At 41.9% G+C, this 13,896-nt stretch overlaps 2 protein-coding genes across 50 annotated transcripts in view; both read left to right on the forward strand.

The window, feature by feature from the left end:
- LOC118373223 (polypeptide N-acetylgalactosaminyltransferase 4-like) overlaps nucleotides 1-6,831 on the forward strand; it is a 75,797-nt gene extending 68,966 nt beyond the window's left edge. For 6 of the 7 annotated variants that reach the window (XM_052470013.1, XM_052470011.1, XM_052470012.1 and 3 more), the window contains exons 8-11: nucleotides 1,600-1,731; nucleotides 2,124-2,234; nucleotides 3,370-3,522; nucleotides 4,815-6,831. In XM_052470013.1, coding sequence (XP_052325973.1) covers nucleotides 1,600-1,731; nucleotides 2,124-2,234; nucleotides 3,370-3,522; nucleotides 4,815-4,958 — 540 coding nt within the window. In that variant the 3' untranslated portion in view covers nucleotides 4,959-6,831. The remainder of the gene's footprint in view (nucleotides 1-1,599; nucleotides 1,732-2,123; nucleotides 2,235-3,369; nucleotides 3,523-4,814) is intronic. The other variant, XR_008070659.1, reaches the window with a different exon arrangement.
- Nucleotides 6,832-9,659: 2,828 nt separating this feature from the next.
- LOC118373222 (polypeptide N-acetylgalactosaminyltransferase 12-like) overlaps nucleotides 9,660-13,896 on the forward strand; it is a 46,988-nt gene continuing 42,751 nt past the window's right edge. For 42 of the 43 annotated variants that reach the window (XR_008070678.1, XR_008070690.1, XR_008070698.1 and 39 more), the window contains exon 1: nucleotides 9,660-10,659. Coding sequence is in view for 1 of the 43 variants with exons in the window: in XM_052470014.1 (XP_052325974.1) it covers nucleotides 10,304-10,659 (356 nt within the window). In the remaining 42 variants the exon portion in view is untranslated. The remainder of the gene's footprint in view (nucleotides 10,660-13,896) is intronic. The other variant, XM_052470014.1, reaches the window with a different exon arrangement.

Here is a 13,896-nt window from a genome sequence, read left to right on the forward strand (position 1 = left end):
CTAACTTACTGTAATGTAATAAAGCAATAAACAAACTTGATGTATTGTAATAAAGCGACAAAGTAACTTATTGTAAAGTGCATAATTCCAGCAGGTGTTAAGAAGTAGGTCATGCTCTAGTTAAAGGTGTGATGGTTAGGCTATACCCAGGAAGGAACACCTTTAGACATGGCTATATATTGTAAAGGATTAACTTGGTTGGAGGTGTTGCTTCACCTGTCTAGGTGTCAGCAGTGTTGATGAGGTGCTGTCTGGGTGTGAGAGGAATCGTGTGTGTGTGTGTGTGTGTGTGTGTGTCTTTTTTTTTGTGTGTGTTGGCTGACATCAAGGTTTCATGTTTCTTGGTTTCACCACTGAAATCAATTACATTATTAATGCCAAGGATCTTTGATCAAACAAAACATTACCTTACCAAAGGGAGATGGAGACTGGGTGCCAGTTGGAGCTGGCAGGTTTGAATTCACTTGGGTGTCATTTACATATAGGCCTTTATCAATTTGGTTTGTTTTGTTTGAAGAGAAATGTGGTCACAGTGGTTTTGGTTTAAACCACCAAAGTAGTTTTTGTCCAATCGGAAGCAAATGGGCCAAAACAGAGCGGGAGTACGATCTACCTGAATCTGTCCAATAACAAAAGCATGGTTTATTGTTTCTGTTGCAAAATGTTTTGCATAATCCAACTTTAGTGTCACAATCTGACGTGTGTTTGAATTCCCTCCCTTTGGTTTGTTCAAGGTGGGGAGTCCCACTGCTCCCATTAGTACAACAGGTATCACTCGCCACCTTGGCAAACGTTACCTCCTTAAACAATCTCAACAACACCCTATCATATGTGAAATCCTTTTCTTAAGAACACAACAGCAATTCCCCAACCAGGATTCAAACATATTCAAGATAACGGCCCAGGATGTAGCTACATACACTACATAGCCAAAAGTATGTGGTCATCCCTTCAAATGAGTGGATTCGGCTATTTCAGCCACACCCATTGCTGACAGGTGTGTAACATCAGGCACACAGCCATGCAATCTCCACAGATGAATTGGCAGTAGAATTGCCCGTACTGAAGAGCACAGTGACATTCAACATGACATGTGATTGGATGCAACCTTTCCAACAAGTCAGTTCTTCAAATTTCTGCCCTGCTAGAGCTATACCGGTCAACTGAATGTGCTGTAATTGTGAAGTGGAAACATCTAGGAGCAACAACGGCTCAGCCGCGAAGTGGTAGGCCACACAAGCTCACAGAACGGACCGCCAAGCGCGTAACAATCAACTGTCTTTGGTTGCAACACTCACTACCGAGTTCCAAACGGCCTCTGGAAGCACTGTCAGCACAATAACTGTTCGTCATGAAATGGGTTTCCATGGCCGAGCAGCCGCACACAAGCAATGCCAAGCGTCGGCTGGAGTGGTGTAAAGACCATGTAGTGTATGTGTACATGATATGGTGTGTCATATCAAACCACTCCTAGGATTGTCAACTTTGACCTGAACTGCATTTAGCATTGCAGGGAGATTTAGCCTATTATTCTGCTGTAGCTTTAGAGTTGTGTGTGGAAATTGGCGCTAGCTAAATAAGTGAGTTATTTCTCCACAGGAGACCTATGGGGACATCTCAGAGAGGGTGGTCATTCGAGAGAGACTGAAGTGTAACAGCTTTGACTGGTACCTGAACAACGTCTACCCTGACCTGCATGTACCAGAGGACCGGGATGGTTGGCACGGGGCGGTGAGTCTCTGTTCGTCTGTGTCTCTCTCTGTCACTGTCTGTTTCTGTTAGTTTGTCTCTGTCTCCATGTCATAATCAAGTACATTTTTCCCTAAACACCAGAGCACCACTTGAAAAAATGTAGACAGGCAGCATAATCCAGCACTTTGTTCTTTCAAATGTATATAGGTGGCCTCAATAACAGTGTCTAGGTGTGGACTCAAGGTGTTGACTTCACCCCAGGCAATTGTTTCAGTCAATCAATCAAATGTATTTTATAAAGACCTTTTTACATCAGCAGTTATCACAAAGTGCTTTACAGACACCCAGCCTCAACCCGCAAAGAGAAAGCAATGCAGAGACATGGATGGCAGATCTCATGATGCTAATCCAGATCATTCTCCTCATCACAGTTGCTTAGCTCTGGGATGCATTCAGAGTGCCTGGACTACAACACTCCGGAACACAATCCCACAGGGGCGCACGTCTCCCTCTTCAGCTGCCATGGGCAGGGCGGCAACCAGGTGATATAATATTTCACGTCTGTTTATTTTGTCTCTCCACCCTCCCTGACCCACGTCTGTCTCCCTGATGGACAGACGGAGTGGTTTTTCTGAATATCAACGATATCCGGTGACCACGGGAGAATATCCACCTCATCTAGAATCTAGCTTCAAAGCGAGATACGAAGACATCTTAAACTTTGTTTTAGTATTGCCAGACAGTGTCCTAGATAATATTTTAATCCTAAATCTACAGATATCTTAAACACTCAACTAAGATGTATAACTTTTCTAGCCAAGTTAGTTAATAGCCCAGAAGACTTGCTGGGCTGTATGGATGTATATTTTATGTCCAGTCATAAACGGGGTAGTGAGGCATTCAGGCAGAGGCCTCATCTCCACCAGCTATATCTCTCTGATTACTCATTGATGCATTGCATCAGGTGTACACCGCTTCTAAAAGCAACATGTGTGTGACTGAAAATCTGTTTCCACAACCTGCTCTGAAACTAGAAACGGGAACCTCTTCTCTTTAGAGGTCCCCCCTAGTTCCATTTAAAAGATACATGAGACCACACGAGGGAGAACTCTTGATTTTAATAGAAATCACAGTTACCCCGTCTGAAAGATACATAGGATGTGGGGAGAATGAAGCGAATGATCGGACCATTGATTTATGGGTCGTGGTCAAAAGTAGTGCACTATATAGGGAATAGGGTGCCATTTGGGACGCAACCTCAGTGTTTATATCTGGGTGATTGAAATGGTTGGGAGCCTTCTTATTAGCATGATGAACCCCACTGACTGTTCAGTACACACAAATCTGGCTCAATGGAGATCCATCCAGCAGCCATTTCTCAGAGGGAGAGATAAATGAAAGAGGGGGAGAAAAAGAGAGGGGGGAGATGCAGGGGGTGCACATAAATGTTTGGTCAACAGACATTAATTTGACCTAAATCCAATCCTAAATCTCTGAAAGGGAAGAGATTATTTTGGTGAAATCTCAGATAGCCGTGGAACACTAATGTTCAGAGCTGCTGATTTGATAAGCAGAAGCACAGCGAGGAAACATTGATCCATTCCCCAGGATAACAGTGATGACTATAATTCAGAAAGCATGCATGTAAATGCCTCTCTCTCTCTCCTTCCCCCCCAGTACTTTGAGTATACGAGCCATAAGGAGATCCGCTATAACTCGGTGACGGAGCTGTGTGCCGAGGTCCCCGAGGGACAGATTTACATTGGGATGACACACTGCCCCCACGACAGAACCCCTACACCCCCCACCATCATCTGGGACTTCAGAGAGGTGAGTGATGCAGGCGCAAGCATAAAGATTCATGTTAACAGAGGAATGCTCGTACACACACACTCACTCATTCACCGAAAAACAAAGCATTTCTAGTATTGAGTATAAACAACTGGGCTGATCGAATTTGAAAAGACATGACAGTTGTAAAGCGACTTTGGGTCCTTGAAAACCGCTATATAAGTCCCATGTATTATTAGTGGTCTTCACACTACATTTAGTTTTCAGTTTGCTCTAATGCCTTATACCTGGATCATTGGCAGGGTGTGCATAAGGCTAGGAGAAGCTAAGCTTCCCCTAAAGTAAATTGAATTAAATTGCCAAAATGCCAATCTGTCTTTTCGTTCTCAACTTAATTGATTGAACGTCATAGCCTATCTTATCTGCACTAGCGGAGAGCATCGGCCATATTACTGGTGAGTGTACATATATGTTATGAATATTGTTCACTCTATCATTGGGTCAGTGCCACATTGTGTTTTTGGACGATCATTTCATATTGTATTTGTCTCCCCTTTTTTGGCCTATTATATGGATCAGACAATGTAGTTTTTTTATTGATCTGTTTGTCAGTATCAGCAGAGTAGACCACCCGGTCATTTTGATCATTTTTATACCAGAGACTCTGGGTTCGCGCCCAGGCTCTGTCGCAGCCGGCCGCGACCGGGAGGTCCGTGGGGCGATGCACAATTGGCCTAGCGTCTTCCGGGATAGGAAGGGTTTGGCCGGTAGGGATATCCTTGTCTCATCGCGCACCAGCGACTCCTGTGGCGGGCCGGGCACAGTGTGCGCTAACCAAGGTATCCAGGTGCACAGTGTTTCCTCCGACACATTGGTGCGGGTTGAAGGCGCGCTATGTTAAGAAGCAGTGCGGCGTGGTTGGGTTGTGTATCGGAGGACGCATGGCTTTCGACCTTCGTCTCTCCCGAGCCCGTACGGGAGTTGTAGCGATGAGACAAGATAGTAATTACTAACAATTGGATACTATGAAATTGGGGAGAAAAGGGGGTTTAAAAAAAGAAGAAAAAAAAACATTCTGCAAATATCTTCAGTCATATAAAGGGTCGTAAATTATAAAAGGACATTTTTTTTGTGAACAATGATTGAATTCTATTATTAGCCTATATTATGACTATCCAATGTAATCATCACATTAGGAATAGTAGGCTTCTTCCATATGTCTGAAAATACGATGATGCATGGAATGGTTTATTATAAAAATGCATTTTTATCATGAAAATGAGCTTCAAACTCACACACCGCCTATGACCTGATGCCTCTTACCACTTCAGGACGGGACGCTCTACCACCCTCACTCAAGCATGTGTATCACCTCCTACCGCACAGCCGAGGGGCGCACAGACGTCCAGATGAGAATCTGCACGCCCGGGGACAAGCAACAGCGCTGGAAGTTTGAGAATGGTCACCCTAAGTGACCTCTTGGAGAGAGGGAGAGACTCTCTGCACACTACTGAATACTTGACAAATGTCCTCATTTAAAGTGCCTTTGCAAACCAAAAAGGTGGTAGATGGGCTCCACACCTGAGGTGACAATATTTCTCTCTGTCGGAATTCCTCCTTTACAGTTTACTACCTCCTCTCACTGTGAGGGCTGAAAAACAATAAGAAAGCTTGAACGTGTGGTGTCAGTTCTAAAAGACTGGTTTGAAATAGGAACAAGGTCATGGGAATTCAGTGGGATAACCATAGATGCTAACAAATACTCTTGCATTGAACAATGTTTTTTAAATCCTATTTTTTTTTTTTTTTTTTTACAGGTAAACCACACAACAAGTCATCTCAGGGTGTTTCTGGGGTTTGAAATGAAAAAGTAAAATGTTTACTAAACAAATATGATTCATTTAGGGGTCTAAAGGATTAGTCGTTCCTGGGTGTTGTTAATCTGGGGTTTGTTACTCAAATATAACACTGAGATAGCTAAATAAGTCCAAACGCTTGGTGTCATATGAGACTTACTATACAAGCCCCATCTTGTGTGAGTGAATGAAGTGGACTCTGACACTAGTAGACTACATGCGTTCTACTCATCAGCTTCTGACTGTTTGAAGACTGTTCAAGGTAGGATCAGATTGGGCTGTTCAAACAAGACTTGAAACACTTAAGCGTGCGCTATGTACAATTTCACCATTGCCTGAGGTTGGTGGGACATTTGACATGGTTGTTTGGTAGTATTCACTGTGCTGTGCAAAAACATTCTTTACACAGGCTGATTTACTGTGTCTACATTGTGCCTAACAAAACCGAACAGTTGTATTTTCTGAGGAGTTTTTTTTAACTTGTTTTAATCTACTGTGTCTAACAAACGCAAAAACATGTTAATTTCACTTTCATAGTAGCAATATTCTCATATGGGTGTTTGTCTGCAGCAATATTGTCTGCTCTCTTGCGTAGCCTCACCATTCATCTAGCACATGTCATGGCATTGCTTACTGTAGCATTCATCAATTGTTGATCTCTCAAGGGCTTGATTCTCTTAAATGCCCAGTGCAGTCAAAATTAGTTTTTTCCTGTGTTTTGTATCATATTGTACAACTGCTGATGAAACGAACACTGTAAAAGCTAGAAGATGTGATCAGTGTTGGTTCCTGATAGTTGCTGATTAAAAATAAATCTACACAGGACTTTCTAAACAGCAGGTCTTGCATGGATGGAGTTTTTTGACTGCCTGGTGACATCACCAGGTGGTAAATTAGTTAATAGATCAATAACAAAGAGTTCCAAACCTCTTGGCCAATAACAGCTATTTTCCCTTCCCCAGACTTACATCAATGCAGCCTTTGTATCAGTACTTGAAACTTCAACAGCACCAGCACTCTGCTCAATCCACTAAACCTAAACTTTTCCTAAAATAACTTTTCTGGTTCACTTGATTGGGATTCTACAACCAATGGAGATGAATAATCGTGTGTGTTGCCATTGAAGTGCTTATTGAAATCAGCTATACTGCCGAAGAATGCTCTTCCTAATGCAGTCTTTTTTTGTGGTGCTTTGCACTAGGGCCTTTTTTCAATCAAATATTTGATCTTTCAAAGCTTTTATATGATTCTATGAATTCTTTTTTATTTCCTTTGTAAATGATACTTTTTGGTATAAAGGGACCTGAATGGGATGGGGCTTATTTGAACTACGGTACCGATTTAATAAGCATAAGAGACGGTGGGGATTGTTTGTACCGGTGAAGCATGAAAGGGTTCAAATAAAGTTGGAGTTTTGGAAGATTGCTGTAGATCAATTAATGCCTTTTTAACTCACTGACCAATGACTATTAAAATCAAGAATCCAAAGGTGTTGATTTTGTGTTTCTTCTTGCTTAACACTGACACACGACTCCATTGAAGATTGACAAGCAAGTAAGAAATATTTACTTCACTGTTTTCTTCACTATAGGTATTTCCAAATATACTGCTTTAGCACCATCTGGTGGCCATGGAAGGAACCAACCCGAATGTCAAATGGTGAAATTGACGCTGTTTGTGGTTCAATAAATATTGGTATGTCATTTTTTTTTTACCTTACAGTAAGTAATAAAACAATCAGGATTTTAAACATTCTTTAGTTCATTACATGACATTGTTACACCAACGGCTTCAGTGTTCACTACTCTAGTCAATTACTCTATTACTGTTTGTGAAATTGGCTGCGTTTACACAGGCAGCACAATTCTGATATTTTTTTCCACTAATTAGTCTTGATCAATCAGATCTGAAAAAGAACAGTGGAAAAAATATCAGAATTAGGCTGCCTGTGTAATCTAGGTTTAGTGAAGTGTAAACCTAAAATAATTTTGCTTGCCATAAATTATGTAAATTACACTTGTAAAATGCTGTAGCATGTGCATTACTCTGGACAGCATCCTGGGGTATTGCATCATAAGCACCTTGGAAATGAAGCCAATTAGCTGTGGGTTGATGCAGTGCCATATTTGTTGGCCGTTTGAGAATAATGCCATATGAGCTACCGTCTTGAGAAAAGTGTATGGACAATTTAATTTGCATTTACAGTATCTCGGTTTTACATATTTTATTTATTAATTGGTGTAGAGAGAATACCTGTTGTGCTACAACATGAGTGTTGACTCTGTCTTGTATGAAAATGTCCACTTGCATAAAATGTAGCCTAATGTATGTTTTCTCCCAGTGATAGTAAGAAAGACCGGTCAGTGTACCGTGGTATATTACAACACTCCAGTTGCCTTGTTTCTTTGTTCCTTTCACAATAACGCTATTCAATCAAACAGTATGGCACTCAAATGACCTCTCTGAACAGTTAACTCAATTATTAATCATTTTAGTTTGCTTAAAGATGTTTGCTTCAAACTTGACATTTTTTACATATAGACCTGTGACAGTGCTAAGAGAAATAATGTAGGAATATTTGTCAATAATGAAAACTTTGTTGCACCCGTAAATGTTGAACGACAACAAGTAAATGTTAAGTTACCATTTTTATAACAAGTGCTACTCATGCAAGAACACAGAATAGCAGTAGTCTCTTTGACACCAGTGCATGAAAACTACAGGAAACTCTTCAGACACCATCTCGATACGGAAGTACATTTTTTCGTAGCAGGTTAGGAGACTGAGGGTAACGATAGGAAAAGGATTAGAGTTAGTGAAAATGCTCTCTTAAACTGCTACAAAAATCCCTGAAAATGACCGTTTTTTGTTTAACCAGGCAAGTCAGTTAAGAACAAATTCTTATTTGCAATGACGGTCGAGGAACAGTGGGTTAACTGCCTTGTTCAGAGGCAGAACTAAATATTTTTACCTTGTCAGCTTGGGGATTTGATCTAGCAACCTTTTGGTTACTGGCCCAACACTCTAACCACTAGGCTACCTGCCATGGTATAAAATACAGTAACGTGATATTGTACTGTTTTAGTGGAGCGGGTCGAGAGCTTCAAGTTCCTTGGGGTCCAAATCACTAAAGACCTAAAATGGTCCACACACTCACAGTTGTGCAGAAGGCATGACAGCACCTCTTCCCCCTCACAAGGTTGAAAAAGTTTGGCATGGGCCCTCAAATACTCAAAAAGTTCTACAGCTGCACCATTGAGAGCATCTTGACTGGCTGCATCATTGCTTGGTATGGCAACAGCACCACCCTCGATCGCATACATCACTAGGGCCAAGCACCCTGCCATCCAGGACCTCTATACCAGGCGGTGTGAAAGGAAGGCCCAAGCCATAAACTGTTCTCTCTGCTTCTGCATGGCAAGTGGTACCAGTGCATTAAGTCTGATACCAACAGGCCCCTGAACAGCTTCTATCCCCAAGCCATAAGATCTCCAAATAGCTAACAGAATCTGAGTTGACCCTTGTATTTCTTATTATTTTTGCACTGTTTCTATGCACACTCACAGGACTCTACACACTCACACACACTGACTCTCCAACACAAAAATAACACGCACACATACTGACTCTACACACACAAACATAAAATGTTAATTTATGCTGCTGCTACTCTGTTTATCATATATCCTGATGCCTAGTCACTTTACACCTCAACATATACGTTACTACCTCCATCACTCCAGTATCCCTACACATTGTAAATATTGTATTGGAACTGACCCTGTATGTAGCGTCTTACTTTTTCATGTTCTTATTTCTTATTTTTGTTCTACCTTATGTTGTTTTTAGTACTACATATTGATTACTTCATTGTTGGGTTTACTGTGCACATAACATTAAAACTTAAAACAAATGTTTATTTTATTTGTATAATTATGTAAGGGGAATCGAAACGAAACTGCTGTAAGAACTGCTGTTTATTTTGCAGTTCTGTACAACTCATGACACTTGAGAAAGATTACAGTGACTATATCGACTTGAATAATTGTGTGCAGCTTGATCGGAAACACAGTTGTCAGTGGAGGCTGGTGGAATGAGCTATAGGAGTACGGGATCATTGTAATGGTTGGAATGGAATAAATGCAACAGTATCAAACCCATCAAACATATGGAAACCACATGTTTCGACTCTGTTCCTTTTAATTCCATTCCAGCCATTACAATGAGCCCACCCTCTTATGGCCACCAGCCTCCACTGGTGTGTGTGGATGTTGCAGGTAAAGCTATAACAATGTGATAACATTGTGTCTAATGCGACTGGTGCGAATAGAGGAGGGAGCGCGAAGTGGATTTGGAATAGTAGGCTGCTGGCGCCGAAGCGCTGGATAAGGCTCTTTGATTTGACCTGGATAATTTTCCCTGGTTGCTACTGCTAATCCATCAAAATAGCTCATCTAATCGGGCAAATCCTTCTTTAACATCAGATAGGTTAATGGAGAAGAGTTGTTTCAATAAACTTTGACCAAGGAAGCCAAGTGCTGGATCTCTGGATAACGGAAAAGCGCGTTGGGAAATGTGACACTTGTTTGATTATTCAAATTCGGTCAACACAGTTGCCTAGCGTGTTTGATATAAAAAGTTGATTCAATCAAAATAGGAGGAGGACTCTTACAATGAGCAAAGTTATCAGCACCACATTTTCTGTGTTTTTTTGTTGTCGTTTTTGTTTCGTTGATCTGTGGCATATTCATTAAGACGATTGTGTTGCAAAACGTTCTCAAACGGAAACAAAATGAACATAAAGGGGCGGGACAAACATGAATTTGTCCAATAGAAACTATCGTTTTTATTGCTAAACACATTTTTTTGGACTAATATTTTACACGCCAGTTTTGGTCATGCACTTGCATTGTGCTGTTGTAGCCCACGGGGCATGAACACTTCGCGTGAGGAAGGGAGACACGATGGCACGTTGCATGGGAAGGAATAGATCAGAGTTGATCGTTTGCCTGTTCGTGGCTTCTATAGTGGGATATTATATTTTTAACAGGCATAATAATCCAGGTGACATAGGTGGAACAAGTCTAAGAGAAGTTCCCATTGAGCACGATATTGAAAATGAATTGCTTAAAAAGCCTGTTTATGACAAACCGCCGTTGGATTTAAATGCCTTAGGAGAACTGGGCAGAGCTGTCAAATTGAACCTCGTTGGAGAGGAGAAGAAAAAAGAAGAGGAAAGTATTAAGAAGCACCAGATTAATACCTATGTAAGTGATATGATATCTCTCCACCGCAGCCTACCTGAAAGATGGAATCCTCTGTAAGTTGACAGTGAGTTTCAGTGTGTTGTTTATGATATTTTTCCAGCATTCGTCTTGTGATGTAAGAGTGTTATAAAGCTTTTCAAAAATATGACTGACTAAATAAGTGTTGTACATGTAACAGTATAACTTTAGACTGTCCCCTCGCCCATACTCGGTCGCGAAACGCTATTTAGCGCGCACTACCGCTAACTAAGCTAGCCGTTTCACATCGTTACACTCACCCCCCTTTTGACCTTCCTCCTTTTCAGCAGCAACCAGTGATCCGGTTCACGGCACCAATGTAACAGTATAACTTTAGACCGTCCCTTCGCCCATACCCGGGCGCGAACCAGGGACCCTCTGCACACATCAACAACAGTTACCCTCGAAGCATCGTTACCCATCGCTCCACAAAAGTCACAGCCCTTGCAGAGCAAAGGGAACTACTACTTCAAGGTCTCAGAGCGATGGGTAACCGCTAACTAAGCTAGCCGTTTCACATCCGTTACATACAGGCCTACCCTCAGGGGCAACATGCACCCCAAAAATCTGAGGGGGAAAATCTGAGGGGGCGGTCTCGAGGGAAGCTAGAATTTTAATTTATCAAACACCTGAAACAGATTTTTTTCAGCAATCTAGACATAATCATTGTCGTTAAATCTGTGAAACATATCCATGCATACCTTTTGAACTGTGCATTCATGGATGCCAAGGGAAGCCCCCCTCACCAAAAAAACATATACAATTATTTATCTTTTGTCTTTTTATAATTTTCCTTCAATTCATAGCATTGAATGCAAGGGAAGTCAGCAAACATTTGGCCTCCCATGTTAAAAAAGTATAAAATAATATCTAATCAGTGTTGAGCTAAACTGAGTGAGCTCATCTGTGAATGGTCCTGGCTCACCAAAAACAAGTGTAAAGGGAAGCCAGTTTGGATTTGGCTTCACTCCTATCGCATCGAGATAAATACATCATTGACAGAAACAACTTGAATTATTGCATCTCATTGTGTTGTTGTCCTCCCTTGGCTAGTTAGTTAGCTAAAATCGTCCTTTTCCTAAATTAGCCATGGATGGAGTTAGGGATTTGGACTTTTACTTAGTTCTCCGTACTGGCCAATGACAGTAACAGCGATTCTGATCCAAACATAAATTCATACATTGTTGTGCCCCGTGGACTGAGAGGATGGAAGTTCAATATCTAGCTAGATGTAGAAGGCTAGCTAAAGTTGCCCATGAAAGGAAGTTAGGCTAGCAAGCCAGCATTTTAGCCAGATAGCCAAGGACAAAAAAAATAAAAGCGTGTACTGTATGACAGTCATAGACCGTTTCGTCAACATGAAAGAGGATGATGTCATTGGCGTTTCTCTACTAGTAGGGTGAGTCAACATGTTTTTTCTACCTGTTGCACGAACACGCATAAATTAGAACCATGGACAGCCACATCATATTTAGCTTACATTGATTGGACTAAACGGTTTTTATACCTTTTAGTTGTCATTGTATTAGACTAAGTATAGGTGATTTGTTGAGATGTTAAAATGGGGCTGGAAGAGTGGAGGCAGCTCCTGTTTTCTTTGTGACTTGCGGTAACTCTCCATGGTTCTAAATCAATAGTTGTTTAGTAGTCTAAAAATGTTGGAAACTTTAACTTGCTTGACCATGCTGCAGGTAATGTAACTGTTCCAGTGCTCGACGTCGCCGGTCTACTAATCACCGCCCCCGACAACCATCATTATGCACACCTGCTCCCCATCGTTATGCACAACTGGACCTCATCATAGAATAGAATAAAATAGAATAGAATAAAACTTTATTGTCCATCCAGGATGGAAATGTTTCTTTGGCATCACGTTCCATTAAAAGGATCACAAACACATACATTCTCACATCAGACACATTTAAACCAGTCAGTCCATCATGTTGCATCCACTACCAACATAGAGGACATTAATACATTCACTCACAACTGATCACTGTGCCAACTGCACAAGATAGATCAGTACATATACCGATACAATTTACTTTGCATTTAGTAGTCCAACAGCACAAGGAACTAATTAATGTTTGAACACGTTCTGCTTGACCGTGGGCCTCCTGAAGCGCCGGCCAGAGGGAAGCCTCTTGAACTCAGACTGTCACATTGAACATGAGGATGCTCCCCACCAGCTCAGATTACCATACCAGACTGTCACATTGAACGTGAGGATGCTCTCCACCAGCTCAGATTACCATACCAGACTGTCACATTGAATTTGAGGATGCTCCCCACCATCTCAGATTACCATACCAGACTGTCACATTGAACGTGAGGATGCTCTCCACCAGCTCAGATTACCATACCAGACTGTCACATTGAACGTGAGGATGCTCTCCACCATCTCAGATTACCATACCAGACTGTCACATTGAACGTGAGGATGCTCTCCACCAGCTCAGATTACCATACCAGACTGTCACATTGAATTTGAGGATGCTCTCCACCAGCTCAGATTACCATACCAGACTGTCACATTGAACGTGAGGATGCTCTCTACCAGCTCAGATTACCATACCAGACTGTCACGTTGAACGTGAGGATGCTCTCCACCAGCTCAGATTACCATACCAGACTGTCACATTGAACGTGAGGATGCTCTCTACCAGCTCAGATTACCATACCAGACTGTCACATTGAACGTGAGGATGCTCTCTACCAGCTCAGATTACCATACCAGACTGTCACATTGAACGTGAGGATGCTCTCCACCAGCTCAGATTACCATACCAGACTGTCACATTGAATTTGAGGATGCTCTCTACCAGCTCAGATTACCATACCAGACTGTCACATTGAACGTGAGGATGCTCTCCACCAGCTCAGATTACCATACCAGACTGTCACATTGAACGTGAGGATGCTCTCCACCAGCTCAGATTACCATACCATACTGTCACATTGAACGTGAGGATGCTCTCCACCAGCTCAGATTACCATACCAGACTGTCACATTGAACGTGAGGATGCTCTCCACCAGCTCAGATTACCATACCATACTGTCACATTGAATTTGAGGATGCTCTCTACCAGCTCAGATTACCATACCAGACTGTCATATTGAACGTGAGGATGCTCTCTACCAGCTCAGATTACCATACCAGACTGTCATATTGAATGTGAGGATGCTCTCCACCAAGCTGCTGTCCACCAAGCTGCTGTCCACCAAGCTGCTCTCCACCAAGCTGCTGTAGCTCCAGAACATCCTGGCTGAC

This window comes from Oncorhynchus keta, chromosome 19, assembly GCF_023373465.1.
Source record: "Oncorhynchus keta strain PuntledgeMale-10-30-2019 chromosome 19, Oket_V2, whole genome shotgun sequence".
Taxonomy (NCBI): Eukaryota; Metazoa; Chordata; class Actinopteri; order Salmoniformes; family Salmonidae; genus Oncorhynchus; species Oncorhynchus keta.